General features: G+C 33.8%; 1 protein-coding gene across 1 annotated transcript in view; it reads right to left on the bottom strand.

Moving 5' to 3' along the window:
• LOC136829616 (uncharacterized) overlaps positions 1 to 25,000 on the bottom strand; it is a 134,550-nt gene that overhangs the window by 1,553 nt on the left and 107,997 nt on the right. The window contains exons 5-7 of the mRNA XM_067088463.1: positions 21,289 to 21,425; positions 5,704 to 5,935; positions 3,087 to 3,162 (exon numbers count right to left, since the gene is read on the bottom strand). Coding sequence (XP_066944564.1) covers positions 3,087 to 3,162; positions 5,704 to 5,935; positions 21,289 to 21,425 — 445 coding nt within the window. The remainder of the gene's footprint in view (positions 1 to 3,086; positions 3,163 to 5,703; positions 5,936 to 21,288; positions 21,426 to 25,000) is intronic.

The raw sequence follows: 25,000 nt of genomic DNA, 5'->3' as shown, positions 1-25,000 counted from the left end.
CGCCGACTGTGGCCGAGAGTTGCCTATAAACTTCAAGCTAGAAGGACACGTTTTTCATGCTCGACTTAGCCTTGACTGAACTCTGTATTTTCTGCGGTGTTTTTGTTTTTTCACCGTGCCTAAAAGGTCCAAGAGTTCACTTCATGCTTCTAGAATGCGGAAAAGCCAAGTGGAAAAGTCCAGGCGAGAAGTAGAAGAAAGAGTTCAAGAAATTAGTGCCACAGAGGGGAATGGAGCGACGGAGAGAGAGAGCTGTCGCCCATCAATATCAGGCAGCGATCTCTGCTGACCAGAGACCAACCACATCCACCCCTAAACGCCTTTTATTTGTTCGTCACTACCAAAGGGCAAAGATATTTTAGAAAAAGAAAGCAGTATTTCGGAGGCTGATATTATAGACGATCCTGAAAATAAAATGATCATAATGGAGTGAAGCAAGACTTGATGAATTACTTGAATCACGAATCCCTAATTGTGAATGTAAAGTAATTCCCAGGATCCATTTGGCACGGGATGGATTCGAGACACTAATAAAAAGTGTAGGCAACTATGATACCCTAGAGTAATACCTTGCAGCAAGATCAGACAGGGGACCAGGAACCTAAAATTTATAAGAATGTGTCTTAGGCACATAAATAATCAGTTAATATTCTTATTTATAATCATTTTGCATTAATTAATACCCAAAAATAAAAATTAAAACCATAGAATTAATTGTAACACAGTCTTTGAAGTCCCTTTTACTTTTTTATGTAACTAAAACTTTGAAGGCCTGTTTCTCAAAACATAAGTTTTCGCCTTTAAAATGCATCTCCTCCTTAGTATTGGACCAATCTAAATGAAATTTTAAATATAACATGGGGAAACATGGTAGATTAAAACAAAGCCGGGGATTTTTAATATTTTGAGTTTCTGATTTTTGGCAAATTTTTTCTGTAATTTTTCCGGGAAAATTTCATTAAAAAAAAAAAAATTCATATCTCGAAAAATAATTGAAAATTCGGCTTTGTATCGAAGGTCCATATGTGTTTTATACGTGGTTCAAATCTCATCCCTTAAAACCAAAAGCAAAGGAGGAGATGCATTTTGAAAATGGCCATTTTGGCCAAAAATGCTCTGGCGTCACAAAACCTAAGGTCACTAAACAAAAATTTTTTCCCCAGAAGTTCCACACAATATCCTTTAACAAACCCCTATATATCAACAACCTGTCGTTAAAAAAAGTTTGAAACCGGCCGATCCTTAAGCGATATTTGTAGCTTCATGATCGTATATATATATATATATATATATATATATATATATATATATATATATATATATATATATATATATATATATATATATATATATATATATATATATATATATATATATATATATATATATGTATGTATGTATATATATACAGTATATATAAAATCTCACTTATGACCAGCACACTTATTAGGATCCACATAATTTTTTACATAATTTGCAGAAACGGACTGAGCAATTGCAGGCTAAGTAAAAATAAATCCCACAAAGCCAATGGGAGGAACGCACTATGTAAAACATCTCAGGTCTAAGGTGCAAAGAACAGACTCCCAATAAATCTACGGGAACCCCCATGGCGTGGACTCCGGCAGTGCTTTTTCTGTTTATGAGCACGCCATTTGGGCAGACATTATTGTTCCCACTTCCCCAGGATTTACGAGAGAGAGAGAGAGATTCTCTCTTCTTATTCTTCCCCCTCTTGTTCGCCATCTCCCCTCCATACTTTCTCGTTCTGCTTTTCTTATTTTTGGCATCACCTCTCTCTCTCTCTCTCTCTCTCTCTCTCTCTCTCTCCCAGTAGGGGGCGTTCTTTATGGACACAGTTTCCACGCAAGTGTCTTGAACTAAGGTTTTTTTTTTTATTCTTTTTCGCTTCATTTGGAATTTATGTTTACTCTCTTAGGAAATAAAGGAGAGTTCCTTTTATTCGTGCATTAATTCCATCCAATTTCACTCTTTTAATCCACCTTTGTTACACTCGTTACTGCTCTCTTCTTACGTGGATGCTAATCTGTTTTCCCTCTTTTTCTCTTTTGTAACCTTGCTTTCCTTTCGTTGTGTGTTGATTGATTTCCTCAGAATAAAACGAATATGTATTCAAGCACGCATTGATAATCTGTGTATGCATGTATGTATGTATGTAACGATACTTGGAGCTCAGCTGTTTTTTGTTTGTGTAAGAATGGAAGTATACATTGTATTATAAAAGTATGATTATATGAATACAAATATGGCATTCATACAGTATATATATATATATATATATATATATATATATATATATATATATATATATATATATATATATATATATATATATATATATATATATATATATATATATATATATATATATATATATATATATATATATATATATATATATACACATATATATATATATATATATATATATATATATATATATATATATATATATATGTGAGTATGTAATGTCCTACTGCCAAATTTGCAAAGCAGTTTAATATTTTAACAGAAAAAATTTAGGTATATTTGTGTAGTTTTACTCCAACATTTTTGGTTAAGCAGAAGTATATTTTATTTAGAGAATTTTGGCAGCGTTCTTTCTTTCTTTGCACCCGAACACCTTCGATACCTCTTCTTCTTATGTGTTTCCTTTTCTAATTATGATTCTTTTTAATCAAGTTATACAACAAGGTGAATCCAAGGCTGATGGATGATGATAATGATGAAAGTTTAATACCAAATGAAATTAAAATTATGAATGGTAAAAATTCTTTTGTGTCTGACTAAAACTTCGCTGGTTGAAATGAAACGCGTTCTAGTTGTCAACAAAAAACGGTGCAAAGTAAATCTTCGTCATTTTTTACTTCGAAGAGAAACTGAATCATTCTGGATTTTTCTTCGTTAGAAAATCCATATTAACTGAAGCCTCACAATTTCATATCAGATTAGAATTCCTTTTTCTTTTCTTTTTTTAACTTCTCCAAATTTCTATATTCTTGCTCTGATGAGGAGAAGCATCACCAGAAGTCTTCCTTTCCATTTTCTCACAGGAGGAACATTACAACTGCTTCTGAAGTAGCAGAAGCATCGCCAGCGTCAACGTGATGAGAGCGGCGTCTGAAGTCCAACAAGCAACTCCTGTCAGGAGAAGAAAAATTAAAGTTAATGATGGAAAAGGAAGTTCTCGGCAGTGATCGACACTGCGTTTATCATCGATTTCAAGGAAAGATTTCAGTCCCTGGAAGTGATTAAAGACAAAAAATGAACGTTTACAACTATTGTTCATACCTGACGTAAAATCATTTCGGTACCACATCAAAATGAATAATCATTTGGTCAACTGAACTAACAAAACATTATTTTTTATTATAAAATTCGCATCCCGAAATAAAGAACCGTAATAAATCTGTGATAGGTTTGATTTTGAAACAATCTCTCTCTCTCTCTCTCTCTCTCTCTCTCTCTCTCTCTCTCTCTCTCTCTCTCTCTCTCTCTCTCTCTCTCTCTCTCAGAAAAAAAATTCTTATTGTACTCGAAAGACACAAGAGTAAATGTCATTTATAGTAAGGATAAAATGTTCTCAGTGCCTGAAATAAAAGAGCAACTTTTCTGAGGATTCCATCTTTTATATTACAACATCCTGGCGAACTATAAAAAAAAAAAAAAAAAAAAAAAAACTTTTGTCCATATCACGAAAAACCAATACCGGCCACAGGTTCTCCTCTAATCTTTCTGCTTTCTACCTGACGCCACTTTCCTAAGCTTTGACATCCCTCTTGAAAAGTGTTACGCATGTCTTCATTCCCTTCCTCTCAATCTCAGTCTGTCTTGTCTAAGAGCCAGAGTACAAATTTCATCAGAACTGCAAGAGAATGCACGCTTACAAACTACTTTGCAAGAAGGAAATCAAGGGAGACATTCGGTAATGTCATTTGTATTTAGCTTATTCTCTCTCCCTACCTATCTGTTTCATTCATAACTGTTTATTATACAGGTCTTCAGATGTCAAAAGCAGACTATTCGTACCTTTGACGAAAAATCTGGCCAGCTCCCGATTAAAAAACATGCCAAAGATGTCAGAGGAAAAGGACTCTCTTCACGTTAACAGGTTTTAGGAAGACTTAAGGCGAATAAGAGGAATATTAGTCACCAGTTGCAAAGTTTATCATTATTTGAATTGTATTTCTACACGATTCTTGGGGTATGAAAGACATACACACGATATGAATAAGCTTAAAAATCAACATTTACTGAAACTTCATCGCCTTCGTAAAAGGTCTCGAAGAAGAACTCGACCAGATGTTCACGACTTCTTTGTTTGCAACAAAATGCATCAAGTGCAGATGTGGTTCTTGACAGTCAACAGCTTCTCTCTAGTAGTTGTCTCTTGTACATAATTATGTTTCCTACGTACAACATAAGAAGCTAAAAAGAGAATTTAAAATGAAGAGAGACAATTCTAAATAAATTCATCAAATGTTCTTCAAGCACAAATGTGTAAAATATTAGAAATTAATAATCTTCAGCATCGAAATTTAGTTATTTATCATATGAAGCTGTGAGTTAATCAAATCCTGAACACATCCAAGAAGTGACTTTCAGCGTTTCAAATGGCTGCTTATCAAACCAGTAATCTGTTCTTAAAAGTCGGCAGCTGTTGATGAAATAAACTCCTTCCATAATGCTTCCAGAACATTATTATCGTAAGAAGAACAGAAATGGAAAACGATACATTTTTGTGCAGTCAGCAAAGTGGTCTCTTTGCCAGATCCGACTTAGGCAATCTGACCGGTTTGATACTGGTTCTTTGTTTCTGACACTGGGACAATGGTTAAGTATGTTGACCTTTTGACCCTGGATGACCTGCATAATTAACGTTACAACAAAAGGAAGAGCACTTTGACACTTACACACATATTAACCTGTGTGCTATACCGCTGGGTGTTCGATCAGCAAAGTTATGCTCATTGGGTGCTGGTCAGAATCAGGAATGAATGGCCACCAAGGAAAGCCATATGCTCCCACTGTCTAGCCTCCTTGAATATCAAAATGAGCAGGGTGTGAGGCCAGCAACCTCACCGCATAAATAAAAAAAAATGAATAGCATCACTTTCTAGCACCACCCTTTCTGAGAGAGAGAGAGAGAGAGAGAGAGAGAGAGAGAGAGAGAGAGAGAGAGAGAGAGAGAGAGAGAGAGAGAGAGACGACCAATTTTCTGAGTTTCGAATATCTCCCTGTGGCCGGGTATCTGTCTGTGACCATTCTATACATAATTAAATGGCATAGTTTTCTTTCCCTTCTTAATATTCCGATCATTCAGAGTAACCTCAGCTTTGCTTTTAACTGATGTACTATTCTGAGGAAAAACTTGTATTACTCACTGACTTGTAAATTATTTTTTTGTGATATTTAAATAAAGCCAAAGATATCAGGCTTTCAGCAGAAATGGGGAGTTTACCCCTAAGAATTTTGCATCCAGTGATTGTGAATGGTTTTCTTTTCCTCTGCGACTCTTTAAAAAAGGTCATCATTTCCAATATTTGTAAGATAAAAAAAAAACAAGCATAGGAACCGTAAACAGAAGGGACAGAGAAATTGCATCCATAGCTTACAACATTTTGTAACATTTTATATTTCTGCTCCGTGCAGAAGGAGACACACAGAGAGGTCCCACCCCACCTGCGTTGAAAAAGGAGAACATGCTGGAGAGTCGGGACTCCACCTCGACGGAGATGAAGCTGGCCTTCTCCAGGGACTGTACAAGGGCGTGGCACCCCAGGCGGAGACTGGACGAGGATCGCCTCTCTATGGGCAGGATCAGCATGCTGGTCGAGGTAAAGGATCCCTTCGGGAAGTAGAAACGACCGTTATCCTCCGACACCCCGATGTTCCGCACGCGACTCGACTCTGCCTGAGGGGAGAAGCGAATCAGTACCTGTGTCATTAATCACATCGCGAAAGAAGGCGTGCCTTCATTACTGTTATATTCGTGCTTTCAGCCTTTTGTTTTATAATAACCTCCTATATGACATGAATCTCAAATTATAGACACAAATATATAATTATATACACACACACACACATCACACACACACACACACACACACACACACACACATATATATATATATATATATATATATATATATATATATATATATATATATATATATATATATATATATATATATATATATATATATATATATATATATGTGTGTGTGTGTGTGTGTGTGTGTGTGGGTGTGTGTGTGATGAGTGTTTCGAAATTAGAGCGCCCCCTCCACAGAACAAATGGAAAGTTATGAAGTTTTCTGCTATAGCCTATCTCCAAGAACATTATGTTAATTTCTATTAAGCTATTTTTCATTTTCATTTCTTGTATTGTCAGACTGAGTGACAGAGTTAGATACAGCCATGGCTAACGACTCTGAGGAAATCAGATGGATTGACCGAATCTGGGCTATAACCTTCAGAGAGGCCAGGGATACTGGCGAATCCTTCATTTCACGTTCCTGGATAGCTAAATACATTAAAAGAGATGAATCCTTTGTTAAAAGAAACTGGAACAAAAATCCATACGACTGTCATCGCGAAAAGAGTAAGAATCTTGGAAGGCCTGAAGTCCTTTCTCAGGAGTCAAAAGACATCATAGCTGAGGCAGTGGGTAGACTAAGAAAGTTTTTACGTAAATTGGCGCTTGAACTAGAAACAAAAAGGGGAAAGAAGAGAAGTTATAGTGCTGTATATCGTGAGTTGAAAAAATCTGGTATCAAGCCATTTCATGTTATCAGAAAGCCCAACATCACTCAGCATCAGAGAGAAGACCGCGCATGGTTGTGTGGTTCATTTCTTAAAGATTGGGATGAAGCTGACTTTCTCCATGTTGCCACATCAGATGAATTCTTCATTTACACAGTCAGGAAGCCAAATCATAAAATGACACCATTTGGTCTGCAAAGTTGGGTGATGTCAGCGATGACGTGCGCTATCACCAAGTTGTGAAATTTCCTGAATGTTTGGGAATTTTTCTCTGTTTCACAGCCAAATGGTTAATGTGGATCATCAAAGAAAAAGGACAGTCATGGAATGGCGAATACTTTAGAGAAACTGTGCTTACTGGTGGAGTATTTCCTTTCCTCAAAGATCCTGAAAATGTGTTATCTGTTGAAGAAGTCACATTTTTGTATGATAATTCACCATGTTTCAAGGCTCTTCAGACACAGGAGATGCTCCAAAACAGTGGTATCGATTTCTTCTTGTCGAGTGAATTTCCAGGTAGCTCCCTGACCTTAATGTGTGTGAAAACATTGGTAGCATTTTAAAGGATCGTGCTGAAGCACGCACATTGAACTGTGATGGTATACCAAGCCTCGACAACCTGCGAAGAGAGGTGACCAAATTGCTCAGGAAAATGGAGTTTGACTCTCACCTTTTTTGTGATTTGCTGAAATCATACCCCTCAAGAACGCAGGCTGTGGTACAGGCAGATGGAGGCCACACAAAATATTAAATACTCAGAGAGAAACTTAAATAAATACCTGTTCTGAATTACTTTTGTTTTTTTCCATATCAATTTTAGTTTATGCTGTAGAGGGGGGGCTCTAATTTCGAAACACCCTGTACCGTATATATTCATTAAAAATAGTTTCCTCAATGCAGTGACATCAACAAGTTTTTTTATAGGAATCTTCGTATCGTCAGACTTATCTCCTATTCTTGGAAGTCACTTTCTGGTGAAAAATACGTAGGCTTCTTCCTTCTATTTATTGTTTTCTATCACGACGGTTTGGCCAGTCTGTGCCCTTATCAGGAGACTAACAACTTGTTATCTGTTATTGTTTATGATGAAGCTGGCGTTTTGCCAGCACAGGCTCAGAGAGCAGCCCGTAACTTGCAATCTGGAGAGATAGGAAGGCACACTAGTGACTTTGAGACCCGATTAGAGATTGGTCGAGAGATTAAAGGACGAACTGCCTTTCTGGGCTCAAAGTTTCAGGTAAAATGTGCATAAATGGAAATAAGGGTTCTCTAAGTTTTTTTTTTTATTTCTGTTCGAAAATGACTTACATAAAGCGGTTACACAGGAAAAGTGTGCTTATGATGATACATATACTGATGATTGTGCATCAAATATAAATATCTATTTATATATTCATATATGTAGAATTTTATTAGTGTGTATAATATTATATAGGAAGGTATATATGGCTTGTGTCGTGCTGGGCATCAGGGCGTTAGAAAAGAAGTTACTTGGGCTTCACTTGGAACTTTCGTTCCAAGTTGTGTAGATGGTGTCTGGGGCCTTGCTGCCGGCTCCACTCCCGCTCGCGTATTCCTTACACGTTCGGCTAATAGGAGGTGGTAGTTCTTTCCTCTTTGGGTGACCTGCATGCCTTCGATCAGCTTCAGTATGGATGGCATCTTTAGTGGGCGTCCATAAAATGTTGGTTTTGGTTTCTTAGTTTTGAATGAGTCAGGAAAAAATTCCATACAGGGAAACTTACGCAGGTCCATCAGCTAGCTTACTATATGTTCGTGTTTGCTGCACCCCGCACATATACAATAATCGTACCGTCCAAAGCAGCATATTGACATTGTTCACGTTTTTCCAGAGTGTAAATCTCTGTCTTATAAACCAATGAGCAAAATGAACGCTTTTCAATAATTCTTAATTATTCCCCATACATATATACGGCACCAAAAAAATGATCTTATATAAATACGGCTCTAAAAAATTTAAACTATCTATGATGGTACGATTAGTTTACATGAATGCCAGAAAATTTAGAATTCCATAGAATATAGCATTTGGTCATGAATCGCATTTTATTATAAAGTCTATCAGTTTATTATGAAATTAAACTAAAGATTTTTAGGGATAAATTAATCTCTTCCGACTAATTCAAGATCTTTTTATGGTTGTATTTTCAAACGTTTATCACTATACACAGGTTGTCACATGACTTACATGGGATTCGATATACACATCCCTTACTTAGTATCGTATGGAATGTTGTTTGCAAATGCTGTCAATGAAAGCTTCATAAAAGTAAAATTTTGACCTAAGATACACACACACACACACACACACACACACACACACACACACACACACACACACACACATATATATATATATATATATATATATATATATATATATATATATATATATATATATATATATATATATATATATATATATATATATATATGTGTGTGTGTGTGTGTGTGTGTGTATGTTTTATATACCTTATGACATGTATGCATATATATATATATATATATATATATATATATATATATATATATATATATATATATATATATATATATATATATACATACATATGCTGTATATATTTATGAAAGAATGTATGTGTGTGTATCTATGTTTATATATCTTATGGATATGTATATATATATATATATATATATATATATATATATATATATATATGAATGTAATACTACAGTGTAATATGAAAATAAGAAGGCCCATAAAACACTATTTAAACGTTGAAACCATATATTTCGGGCACTTGTTTCTGTGCCCCTGTTCATGTAGAATATGGACAGGTGGAAAGTTTGGTATATATACAAAAACATGAAGGTGTGGCCTTAGGCCTCCGATGTTAAGGAGGTGGCGTTTCTTAAGAAGGAGGAGATTGACCAAATTCCCTATATGGATCTGGCGGTCGCGTTTCTTGGGTCATCTTCTTCAAAACGAGGATTAAGGTGTCAATGGCGTCCGATTTCCAATGTCCTCCTGACAGGTTCATATTGTTGGTTTGATTGATGATAGCAGATTATCTTTCTTTTGTATGGACAGCTACTCTTGAAAACCAACCCGACCCCACTCCAATTAATGACATGCCCTGTATTTCTAATATAGGAAAATTCCCGAACTCTCCGAAGCGTAATATGATCTTTTGTGCTCTGTTATTCTTTGCGAGAGCGATCTATACATAAATGTATGACAATTACTACACGGTATAAACTCCGGCTTCTTCCCTTTTGTTATTTATATACGTTAACGAGCGAACTCCCGATGGATTTGGGATAATGGAAAATGAAAGGATTATTAGAACTGAGTTGCTCGGTGGCCTTTTGGATGTTTTCATCGTATGGAAGCTTTATTTTGTTGTTGAAATCTATTTGTCTGTTGTAGTGGGACCTCTGTAGTATATTTTATTTGCTTTATTAATAGCCCTCTCGATAATGTGTGGTGGATAGAGCAGTTGCGTTAGGTGTTGGCGGATCGTGTTAAATTCTTGATCCAGGTACTCATTTGAACATATCCTAAGTCCTCTGAGGAATAGGTTGCACCTACCATGATTTTTACGGAGACGTCGTGGTAGCTTAAGAAATGAATGTAGGAGACAGCGAAGGTGGGTTTTCTATATACTGTAAATGCATACCTGTTCTGTTTTCTTATGATCAGTACATCTAGGAACGGCAGTTTTCCGTCCTTTTCCCATTCTGTTTTAAATTTTATGGTCGGAACTAGCGAATTTAGCCTATTAAAAATTCCTTAAAAAGCTATTGTCCCAGAAATTAAAGATATCATCTACGTATCTAAGCCAGATCATGTTATGGGGTTTGATAGACGACAAAAGTTCTGTTTCTGAAACAGAACAAGTGCCCGAAATATATGGTTTAAACGTTTAAAAATAGTGTTTTATGGGCCTTCTTATTTTCATATATATATGTATGTATGTATGTGTGCATATCTTAGGGACATGTATATATTTGAATATATGTACATATATAGGCTATACATATATACTGCATATGTATTATATATATATATATATATATATATATATATATATATATATATATATATATATATATATATATATATATATATATATATATATATATATATATATATATATATATATATATATATATATATATATATATATATATATATATATATATGTATATATATATATATATATATATATATATATATATATATATATATATATATATATATATATATATATATATATACATATATATATATATATATATATATATATATATATATATATATATATATATATATATATATATATATATATATATATATATATAATTATATATAATATATATATATATTACTTCCATATATATATTATATATATATTATATATTTATATTTACTATAGGGCGATCGAATTTCGTGTTATTACAATGTTATAATTTTCATTTCATGACTACCCTTATAGCTATAAGGGTAGTAATGAAATGAAAAAAAAAAATTATGCCATTGTAATAACACGAAAATCATATATTTATATATATATATATATATATATATATATATATATATATATATATATATATATATATATATATATATATATATATATATATCCTTCAGACTAAACTTTCCTTTCAATAAAATAATGATCAGGTATATCTCCAGCTACCCCTTCTCCTACATTCCAGTAGAGTAACTTGCTCTTCCATCCCCTCTATACTGCATTATAATTGAACAAACTCTTTTCCTCACCATTTCTCTTTTCCAAGTGTGCGGATGATTAGCTGTCTTTGGAAAGCATGTGTTTTCCAATTGCTAAGCCCCTTTCCAAGCAATTTCCCGCGATCCTTTCCTTTCCCTTTCTCTGTTACCTGCTTTTGCACCTCAACGTCTGGCACAACTGCTCTGCTTCCATGTTCTCCAAATCTAGTAAGGCATAAATTCACATTCTCCCAAAAACACTTTATTTCACTTTTATTCCTTTCTAATCCTTGCCTACACACAATCTCTATTATAACTTTTTCTCCTGCTACTCTCAAAATTCCCCATAGCGTCCTTGAACAGACACATTCGTACTTTTTCATGTTTCCAGAGTCTTCCTGATTTTGTGAATGCGGATCTTTCCTAGATAGTGACCCCAAGGGTTTTAACCCGATATGTATCCACCTCTGCGGCGTGTTTAGTACAAGCCTGTTGGGGATGACCATAAAAACATAAACAAAAGACTGTAAAGTTAAGTATAACTTAGTTTAACCAGACCACTGAGCTGATTAACAGCTCTCCTAGGGCTGGCCCGAAGGATTAGATTTATTTTACGTGACTAAGAACCAATTGGTTACCTAGCAACGGGACCTACAGCTTATTGTGGAATCCGAACCACATTATACCGAGAAATGAATTTCTATCACCAGAAATAAATTCCTCTAATCCTTCATTGGCCGGCCTGGAGACTCGAACTCGGGCCTAGCAGAGTGTTAGCCGACACCTCTACCGACTGGTACAACGAGGAACTACAAAAGACTGTAAATATCATAAAGATAATGAGCCCCAAGAAATATTAGTCCTAGATACCGACCCCCGAAAACCCTTGGGGGTCACTATCTAGGAAAGATCCGTAAATGCTGACTCTTTCTAGCTCTACACCTTTCAGCTAACCCAGGCACAATCTCCCTTTACCTTTCCCATTCTGCACAAACACAAATACACACACACATGCGCGCACACACACGCTCTTACGCACGTATGCACGCACTACCTATTCAACTTTGATTCAGTCCACAACCTACACACCTTTTTCTTCAAATAAATCTGCTATCATATTATCCAAGCACATTCTCGACTCCAAAATACCATCTCTTTTTCTGATTTTGTAACGAGAATTACAGGTGACTGCAACCCAAGGCGTCAAGAATATTACTATTTTGAATGTATTCCACGACAGCGAAGGTTTTATAGCCACTGGTCTTATATATATATATATATATATATATATATATATATATATATATATATATATATATATATATATATATATATATATATATATATATATATATATATATATATATATATATATATATATATATATATATATATATATATATATATATATATATATATATATATATATATATATATATATATATATATATATATATATATATATATATATATATATATATATATATATATATATATATATATATATATATATATATATATATATATATATATATATATATATATATATATATATATATATATATGTGTGTATACATATATATATATATATATATATATATATATATATATATATATATATATATATATATATATATATATATATATATATATATATATATATATATATATATATATATATATATATATATATATATATATATATATATATATATATATATATATATATATATATATATATATATATATATATATATATATATATGCTATATATTCAGTGACTAAATATGTGGTTATACACTTCTCAGCATATCAAAAGAATCTTTCCACCCTGATAACCAGTGGCGTATAATCTTTTACTAGCGAGTATCAGTTCAACGTTGAAAGAAACACGTTCCTGGAAAAAGGGGAACGAGAGAAGGCTCGTGAAGCTGAAAACTGCCAGAGAGAGAGAGAGAGAGAGAGAGAGAGAGAGAGAGAGAGAGAGAGAGAGAGAGAGCGCAAAGGGGAGATCAGCTTGGTCTCATATTACCAAGGAGAAGTACTTCACGAGATCCTGCAAAAAACAAAAATCAAAAAGTAAAAGCTGCGAAATTCTACCGCCATAAAATCCCCCTTGATTGTCATTAATGGATAACACGTAAATTTCTTAATAGAAAAAAACGGAATCACTGGAAATTTAACTCCTCCTGATGAATCGCATTGGCGCGTTGCTCACCCGTCACGGCCCTGCCTCGACGGTCTGCTAGGCTGCGACAGCGCCGAGAAAGTACTTGAGAAAAAGAAAACTTTCTCCAGCCAATAGGAGGCTGCTATGGGCCACCAACCAATGACAAATCAGCATGAGAAAACCCCCTGCTGACCTACGACTATTTATAGAGTAGACTCCTCTAGCAGACTAGCACCACCAGTCTACTCCGACCCACTGCCATGATCATACGAGGAAGAATCAGGGAGAAACGTTCGCCACTTCAAGATTTTGACCTGTATCCAAATTCGATACATTTACCTCTACGTTTATAAAACCCTACGGGCGATGCTCACCAGATTTGACCTACTCCTGATAGAAATATACGGAATCGCTGGAGATTTAACTCCTCCTGGTGAATCACATTGGCGCGTTATTCGCCTGTTGTGGTAACAGCCAGAAAACTGTTATAAGGAAAATAGAGAAGGCTCTGCACAAGATCAATGCAGCTGATACAGCGATTTCTTTCAATATTATTATTATTATTATTATTATTATTATTATTATTATTATTATTATTATGTACTGATCGCAATTTACATGAGCATTTGTCTATGCTACATATTGTTTGCATTGATATCATTATTAGTATCATTATGATTATTATTAATTTCCTATTTTTCCCTGATTTTGACGAAACTTCATTATTAAATATCTAAGGGCTTGATGACTATTCAGCCCAAATATTTCTACGTTGCTCTCTTCCGCATGGCCACAACCAAAAATGACAGATCCCTAGTCTCCGTAAGCGACTTTTAAGGTCACATATCCATTCAAATATAAACATTTCATTGGAGGTTTATAGTTATTTTTCCGTGTATTTTTTTACATTGTCTTCTTTTTAAAGGTCCCAGGAAAATTTCAATCCAAACATTTAATTTTCTACATTTACTTTTCTTTGATTATAACTAAATAGAACAGGTGTGTATCTTAGAAGCTGGTTATTACCAGCAAAGGTCTGCCTACCACACCCCTTTTTTCACCTTGAGGCATTTTTCAAGGCCACAGAACAATCTATAGATCAACAGTTAATTCTTTTTCTGATTTAATTAAAATTTATAAGCAGGGGCCTTAGAGTCAGTTACATATTTCTGTAAGCAGTTTTGAATTCGGCCTGTTATTAAAAGCCGTAGATCAATTTAAGGATCAATGTTTTATATTTCAACGTCATATATTTTTTTATGTTTGACGAAACACTACATGTGTGTGGCTATTTTCGAAACATTTTTAACGCTGCCCTGTCGTTAAGGTCACAGGTCAATTTCAAGACCAGTGTTATGTTTTTCTTTGATAATTTAGTTCTGCTGTTGAAATGGCATCCTTTTGTGGGGTATTTCCCTCCCTCCAGTTTGCTAAAAGCCATTTGCTCGTTAGGTCATCAAAAATCATGCTGTTTCTAAAGTCTCTACGATTAGACATTTTCATTATTATTACAATCAATATCTAAAAATTCTAAAAAAAACAATAGTTACGTTTTAAGTGCAATCGTTTAAAGAAAATGTCAGTGTCCAGTGGAAATATATGTCCAAAAGATGCAAATAAAGTCTTGTTTTTGTTAATATCATTCATAGTTTCACAGTAAGAGGAAGAAAAGAGCTGTAGCACAGGGAATTGTAACAATGTATTACTTCAGCTGAATAAGGCTTCTGGAGTTCGAGGAAACGGTTATTGCTTGAAGAGGCACATAATACCTGAAGAGGCTCAGTCGCCAAAGAAGATTGTTCAAACCAGATCCCTTCAGGAACTATATGAAGATACCCAACCAAAACTCTCCAAGAGATCTTATAAATCATAATTTTTATTGATGGGAATAGGCACTGAATAATTTCAAAAATTTTATCGGTCGTTATAGACTTTTTCAACCTTCTCCCAAGACCGTCCAAAAAGAATGGACTTTATGCAGCACTAATTACATCAAACTTCCCCAAGACTTTAAAAGCCTCGCCTCGTGTTACCATCATATCAGTTTTCCTTTTCCTGCATAGATCAAGAATTTACGTCAGAGACGATGAAAAAAATATATCTTCAAGAACCGTGGGTGTCCTGGAGACAAGGCTGCTAGCAGAATCAAGTCTAACTTTTATATTATATATATATATATATATATATATATATATATATATATATATATATATATATATATATATATGTGTGTGTGTGTGTGTGTGTGTGTGTTTGTGTGTGAGTGTGTGTGCGCGCGCGCGCGTGTGTGTGTGTGTGTGTGTTTGTGCGTGTGTGTATAAACCCTGTCGGATAGGGTATGCTAATTCAACGAATTTGAGATGATCTTACTGAGACCTTACGACCATGAGGCAAGATGTTCCTGCCAAGAGGTAAGGGACAGTTTGAGGAGATCTCCGTCTCTAGAAATGCAACCACGGAGAGAATAACATCTTCACTGTAATAACAGTGCTCGGTAAAGTGAATATACAGATAAAAAGAAACTAATGAGCAACAATAGTTTTACTAGAGCTTCGTACCATTGGTGATTGGTAATTAGCCTTTTTTATAAATTTAATATTTACATCCAGTGCGTATAAACACTACAAGAGAGAAAATTATTTACAGACCTGAGAATCCTAATTATAGGCAGATATTCAGAGAGACATATGTTTAAGCCAAAAAAATACCTGGTCTTCTATGCGTACAGACATTACTGCGTGTGTGTATATAACTGTATATATATATATGTATATATATATATATATATTATATATATATATATATATAATATATATATATATGTATTTATGTATATATATATATATATATATATATATATATATATATATATATATATATATATATATATATATATATATATATATATATATGTATATATATATATATATATATATATATATATATATATATATATAAAAGAGTCACACTCAGGTAACTTCTATATATATATATATATATATATATATATATATATATATATATATATATATATATATATATATATATATATATATATATATAAAAGAGTCACACTTGTGTATTATATATATATATATATATATATATATATATATATATATATATATATATATATATATATATATATATATATATATATATATATATATATATATATATATATATATATATATATATATATATATAAATATATATATATATATATATATATATATATATATATATATATATATATTATATATATATATATCAGGTAATATATATATAAAAAGTCACACTCAGTTAACTTCGAATTCGTTGAAATATCACCTACTATTCGACAAGGTTCAAATGGTCATATATTTTATAGAGCAATCATGCTTCCTACAGACACCCAGGTCGCAGGTCGGGACGAAGGGTAGCTTTTGTGTATGCGCGGGGCACCTAATCCAGCCACTCAAATGACCTCCTAGACTGCTTAGTCTTTTCCCTACCAAAGGGGCAATCTAGTACCCCCATCCTTTCTGCTTCACAATTTCAGACGATGGGCAATGAGGCTTCACACTATCTACCGAGGTTCTATCCCATCGGCGTTTCAGTCTGGCCATTGACCGGCAACGCTGGTGCAACTGTTAATGATCCATTGGCGACGAACCCTTGTAGATGACTCGAGTAGCTTCACCTTACATATTTCCTTATCTGTGATATAATACTGGCTTGAAAATGTAAAAGTGGCCTGTACTGATATCTATTTACTCACAACTATTCACTAATACAGTTAGCCATTTTGAGAGATCAATTAAACGACCGGTATAAACTGTGAATTTAGGTAGTTGGGGGCCTCCCCGTCATTTTTTTCAAAGGTCTTGTGTTCTAAGAAAACTCAAGCATCGTCCTTTGTACATGGAAAGTTTTGCAAAACGTAAGTTCGAATTTCCTTAACCCTCACTCTGAAGTTAAGAATATGAATAAAGACAAAGGAAGAGACTCCTCTTCCAGACATCCTCTATTATAGTGTTCCTACAAGTATTCCAGTCATTGGAACTTTATACTGAATTGCTTGGTTCGAGTCAGGCAGCGCTTCGTTTCGATCAATGATATGAGCTATTGAAGGGAAGAGGCTGGCGCCTTCGGATTTTTCCCCTTTCTCAAAACCTGGCCCTCAAAGGGGACGCCGGCCAGCATATTCCTGAAGTCTGGAAGAAAATAAACCTCTCGGATATTATAAACAATCAGAGCGTGATTTGGAGCGGTGAAGTCGTGAGACTCCGCCCTCGTAGTGTTACCACCTATACAATTTCCTTAATTCATACAAAAGCACCAGTTTTGAAAATGTAATCTTATATAATAGGTTATAATATTGGTAAATACAGTTATTATAGATGTTTACGGAAAATATGCATCAAATATGTAGTACCAGCTAATATTTCCCCTGGCACTTATGTAACATAAAAAGGAACTTAGATACGCAAGGCATATGGCAACAATGCTCAATGAAAAACTCGCAAAAGAGCTGCTATCTCCCTGGCAATCAGCTGCTTCACTATATAATTCACGCAGAAGCACCAGTTTTGAAAATATAATCTTATATAATAGGTTATAATATTGGTAAATATAGTTATTAAAAAGGTACCGAGATACGAAAGGCATATGGCAACATTGCTCAATGAAAAACACGCAGAAGAGCTGCTGGCAATCAGCTGCTTCATTACATAATACTTCACCCCTTCAAATTACTTAACTACTCATATTGGTCTAGAGTCTCTAGACATGTAAGCATTTAGTACATGAAGTAGACCAATATAGGCTGAAAGTTTAAGATTTTTGCTACTTTAATTGAATTTTCATTGGAATCATTGCACCCTTCAGCATGCACAAATTTTGCTTTGTTGATCATACGTATTTCCACTGCAGGTTGATTTGTTCTTTGCTGCTTATGTACATATATATTTTCTATATATGTACATATATTTTTGTAGTTTTGACTCAGTGTTTATGAAATTACCAATTTAAAGTCAGGTTAGGCTAGAATACAGATGGTAAGTCATGTTCGGAGGTATATATGGTGTGAGACCGGAAATATAGATCTTTATTTTAGGTTAGGTGGTTGGGTTTGGTTAGGCTAGGGGAATTCTTTGTTGAAATAAGTAAGAAAAAAAAGTCATATCTGTTAACAATATCCAACAGAAGTGAGTAGCAAATTCGTTCTAATCAACGAAAAATATACCAGAAAACATAAAATTCATCTTTTAGCACGGATAAGTCGTAAAGTACAAATTTACCATATCTATTGCAACCTAGGCTATGCACAGGTGTTGTTGTGCAGATATCCTAAACTATGCACAACTTTTTCTTTGCTTATTTTATGCATATTACCATTGCAGCCTCGGATACCAACAAGTTTGCCTTTGCTGATATTTCATGGTAAATTTTTAAATCAACACAGACCAAGCAACTGCATAGCTTGGAATATAAGAAGAAAACAATTATATACAAAAGATTATTCATACCAAAGTTGATCGAATCCAAATTGCACAGTTCCGTTGTCAACCAGACACAATAAAAATTGAATAATTCATTTGTCTTAAGAGCTATAATAAATACATAAAATTAATACGATGCTTTAACGCGAATCAAAAACTATTGTGAAGTGAGAGAAATAAAAAAGCAGAAAATAAGTTTCCATCTTTGCATTTGAATTAAATATATGCCAATAAAAAAAATACATAAGTATCACTATTTTTCACTTAATGATTTGGGCCATGAGATTTTCCATTAGCCACGTTGCAAGAAATGGTGTGAGCCAAATTACGGGGACGTTTGGGTTGTGATGACAGCCAGCACCTGTTGGATGACGGCGTTTATCAACACAGTGGTGCAGTTCCTCTTGGCCTGCCAGTTGAGCGTCTTGCGATGGAGGTTAAGGTTGGCTGACAAGGTATCTTACCTCGCCCAGCTCCACCATTCCTTATCGCACTTCCAGTGCAATGCAGCAAACTGTTCAACTGGTTTGGAGTTCTTTAGTGCTAGGTCTGTATTGCTGTTTCCATAGGACGCAATGACTCTTACTAGGAGGGCGGAGTCTCACGACGTCACCGCTCCAAATCACGCTCTGATTGGTTCTAATATATGAGAGGTTTATTTCTTTCCAGACTTGAGGAATATGCCGCCGGCCATTCCGAGGCCCTCGTGTGAAGAGTTTTCACTCACATATGATGTCACACACTCAGAAAGTCGGTTTCTCTATTTGCTGGATATTGGGGCCCGCTTTGCTCTCCGCCATCACGCCATCACTCCTGAGATCTCGTGCAACTTCTAACGGTGAACATGAAGTCCATATGCCAAAGGCGTCCGATATCCAAAAGCGGTCACCAGTCCAAGCACTGACAACACCCAGTGCCCAGTGTCCCAGCTCCAGTGCTCGGGAGACAACTGGTGTTGCAAACGTTGCTGCCGTGAGATTTTGTATTTAAATGGACTAATTGTCGCTCTCACCAGAATCAATTTTTGACAGATGAGCAACAATGAACAGCGCATTTTTAAGAAAACAAAAAAATATTTTTTTCATTTGTCAGGCCGTACGAGTACACTTCATATATACAGTATATATCAGGGTGGGTCTTTTAATCTTTGATCTTAACTTCCCTTTTCGCGTATCAGTGGAAAAACTGAGAAACAAAAATCAAAAAGAAAAGCCAAAGCAAAGAAACTAAAAACCTCAGGTAATAGCATTGTTGATTATATTAACTTGCTCATTTAATATTTTCTCCTATCTGGGTATCTCGAAATCAATATAAGTAAACTGGGCATAATTAGGAAAAGCCACTAGGAACGTTATACGCCAATTCTGTGTTCAGAAGACAAGCCCAGAGAATTATCAGTAAGTGAGCTCGGTTGTCAAGGAATTGAACAAGCGGGATCTCCCTACAGCATATTAGAATAACATTTATTCAGATCAGTTAATTTATTACTTTACCGTCCTTCCGGAGAAATTACCCAAGTTTGTTGTCACTATTCTTCTTACTGCGAGAAAAAATCATGACTACAAAACAAAATAAAAAGTGTAACGCATGGTATTCCCAGTTCATAATATTATAGAACAGTTTCAAACAAAGTCGAATGTAAATGCTCTAATCAAATGCTCATTAGGCTTTGAATGCTGTTTTATTCATCTCTCTCTCTCTCTCTCTCTCTCTCTCTCTCTCTCTCTCTCTCTCTCTCTCTCATGACCACAAAACACAAAATAAAAACTGTAACACGCATGGCATTCCCAGTTCATAACATTATAAAACAGTTTCAAACAAAGTCGAATGTAAATACTCTAATCAAATGTTCATTAGGTTCTGAATGCTGTTTTATTCATCTCTCTCTCTTCTCTCTCTCTCTCTCTCTCTCTCTCTCTCTCTCTCTCTCTCTCTCTAGAGCGCCAACTACAAGTACTCCCCGCATTTGCAAAGAACTTCTAAAAGCGGCCGACGTTACATATAATTATTTTCAGTTTCGAGTCATTTTTTCGGGGAAGGGCTTTAGTAGACGGCATTTCCTTTGAGTAAAGTTGATTATGATTTCATGAGAGACTCAAATAGGCGATGAGGGAAATACAGGAGCAACTCACGGGAATGTGGTGGCCGTTGACAGAGAAGGAAAGCGTCGGGGCTGGCCACGAGTGTCGCGCCGTGCAGGTCACTTCCACAGTCTCTCCCACTCTGTACGAACTTCTCGTGACTCGCATTTCGGGCTTGTCCGGTAGTCCTTCCAAATGTCACGGTTGGAGGATATCCAAGCAAGGTCATTATCATTTCTTATATGTATGAAACATTTGCATATGTATACATACATACACACACATACACAAACATATATATATATATATATATATATATATATATATATATATATATATATATATATATATATATATATACATACATACATACATACATACACACACACACACACACACACACACACACACATATATATATATATATATATATATATATATATATATATATATATATATATATATATATATATATATATATATATATATAATACACAGCAGGAGCAGGAACAAATATGGCGAAGAATTACAATTTATTCCGACGCGTTTTGCATTCGGCTGAATGCATCTTCAGGGCTCTGTACAATAAATAATGACCAATATAAATTATATGAATTTGCAAGTTGTCTAAAAAATCAATTAGACACTAATTAAAATGAAAACCAAAACCTCACGCATATATAAAAGTACACTAAAGACTGACAAAATTGCACAAGAAATTAAAAGCACATATGTTGATTAAAAGTTCAGATAAAAATACAAATTTTTTTTAATAAAAAAAAATACAAAGTTAAGAACTATTTGAGGAGCGCTGGGGGTCGACCTACCATGGCAAGAGATAAACATAAACTAAAAGAATGTACACAAAAACAGCAGGTTAAGAAAGGTACAAGGGCGTGGAGGCGGACTGGGCGTTCAACTGCGGAACAAGCTGTTTGATGAAGAGACTTTCGAGGATCAATAATTCGTTTGGGCTGGAGTTTTGACCCACAATAATGAAATCGCCATATTTAATGGGAATTGACATTTCTTGCTATGTTCACGTATACTGGACAGTTCAGGATTTGATAGTGAACATCCACTACAGAAACTAACTCCCACGTAAGTTCCCAGACTACATCTGGGACAAGAACACCAGAGGACATGAGGGGGCATAAACGATCTTTAAATTGAAACAAGGAGTCAATTGTGAGTTGATTAATAGGAATAAGTTTAACATTTCATGCATCAAAGTATTTTTGTGCAATGTTAGTAAATTCGATCCTAAAAGTAGAACGGTTAATATTATGAAAACATTAAACAGGTTGAGGAAATAACTTGTCTAAAATTATGTTATTGGTCTCCCTAACAGGAATATTGGTCAAGACGGATTCAACGTCTAAGCTCGCCTTAAATGTATCACATTCTTGGGAGAGTAGAGATTCTTTAAACGTTTTTGAGTTGGCAACAGTATACTGATTCCTAGTTAAAGATTCCTTTTTACCAATGTTCCTGTTAGGGAGACCATGATCATAATTTCAGACAAGTTATTTCCCCAACCTGATTCATGTTTTCATAATTTTAACCGTTCTACTTTTAAAACTCTTTTAGAAATGGCGGTGCTGGGTCACACCGCCTTTATTTTAAATGTAATTTATATAGACAAGAGGAGGGCGTGGCTATGAGGTCTCCATTAGACCCTACCTTTTCCAATATCTTTATGTGCTCGCTGAAAGAGCACTGTTTAGATGAATGCCATCCCTCTAACCTTCCGTCCATTGTTTCATAAAAGATACGTTGACGATACCTTCATCCTTTTCAGATGTAATTTTGACCGTGATTCCTTCTTAGAATTTGTTAACTCGTATCATCTCAAGATTAAGTTTACCCTTGAAAGGGAAGTGAACGAACGTCTTTCATTTCTAGGTGTAGAAGTCTTTTCGAGAAAACAATCGGTTGAATACTGCTATTTTTAGGAAAAAGACATTTACAGGTTTGGGAAGTCATTTTCATAACTCTTGTTTTCGTAGTTTTAAATTTAACTCCATTTTTACTCTCGTATATAGAGCTGTCTCCCTTACTTCTAACTGGCTTTTCATAAGGAAATTGCCATTCTTTTTACATATTTTACCAATAATTGCTTTCCTACCGAGCTCGTCAGCAGGATTATTGACAGGGTTCTTAATAAAGAGTTTTGCACGACCGCTAATAAAATAAAAGTTCCTAAGCTTCCCTTTTATGCCCGATTCCCATATTTGCACGATGATTCCTTTAGGACCGAATTTACTAACACTGTACAGAAATACTTGGTACTTTAAATGTTAAACTTATTCCTATTAATCCACTCACAATTGGCTCCTTGTTTCGATTTAAAGATCGTTTATGGCCCCTCATGTCCTCTGGTGAAGTGTACAAATGTTCTTGTCCCAGATGTAGTCTGGGAACTTACGTGGGTTCTTCTCAGAGGATGATGAGGGATCGCATAGACTGTCACAAGGGAGTTAGTTTCCGGACTGGATGTTCACTATCAAATCCTGAACAGTCCAGTATGCGCTAACATAGCAAGAAATGTGAATTCCAACTAAATATGACGATTTCATTATTGTGGATCAAAACTCCAGCCCAAATGAATTATTGATCCTCGAGAGTCTCTTCATTAAACAGCTTGTTCCGCAGTTGAACACCAAGTCCACCTCCACGCCTTTGTACCTTTCTTAACCTGCTGTTTTTGTTTACATTCTTTTAGTTTTTGCTTATTTCTTGCCATGGTAGGTCGACCCCCAGCGCTCCTCAAATATTTCTTAACTTTGAAGTTTTATTGATTTATTTATTTTATTTTTATTTGAACTTTTAATCAGTATACGTGCTTTTAATTTCTTGTGCAATTTTGTCAGTCTTTAGTGCACTTTTATATATGCGTGAGGTTTTGGTTTTCATTTTAATTAGTGTATAGATTATTTTTTAGACAACTTGCAAATTCATTTGATTTATATTGGTCATTATTTATTGTACAGAACCCTGAGGATGCATTCAGCTAAATGAGAAACGTGTCGGAATAAATTGCAATACTTCCCCTTTGTCCCTGCTCCTGCTCCCTGCGTATTTTATCATTTGGCTGATTCGCCAGCACACACCCACTTTGTGTGTGTGTGTATGTATATATATATATATATATATATATATATATATATATATATATATATATATATATATATATATATATATATATATATATATATATATATATATATATATATATATATATATATATATGTATATATATATATATATATATATATATATATATATATATATATATATATATATATATATATATATATATATATATATATATATATATATATATATATATATATATATATATATATATATATATATATATATATATATATATATATATATATATATATATATATATATATATATATATGTATATATATATATATATATATATATATATATATATATATATATATATATATATATATATATATATATATATATATATATATATATATATATATATATATATATATATATATATATATATATATATGTATATATATATATATATGTATATATATATATATATATATATATATATATATATATATATATATATATATATATATATATGTATATATATATATATATATATATATATATATATATATATATATATATATATATATATATATATATATATATGTATATATATATATATATATATATATATATATATATATATATATATATATATATA

The sequence above is a fragment of the Macrobrachium rosenbergii genome, chromosome 44 (assembly GCF_040412425.1).
Source record: "Macrobrachium rosenbergii isolate ZJJX-2024 chromosome 44, ASM4041242v1, whole genome shotgun sequence".
Lineage (NCBI taxonomy): Eukaryota > Metazoa > Arthropoda > Malacostraca > Decapoda > Palaemonidae > Macrobrachium > Macrobrachium rosenbergii.
This window is presented reverse-complemented; position numbering and strand designations above follow the sequence as displayed.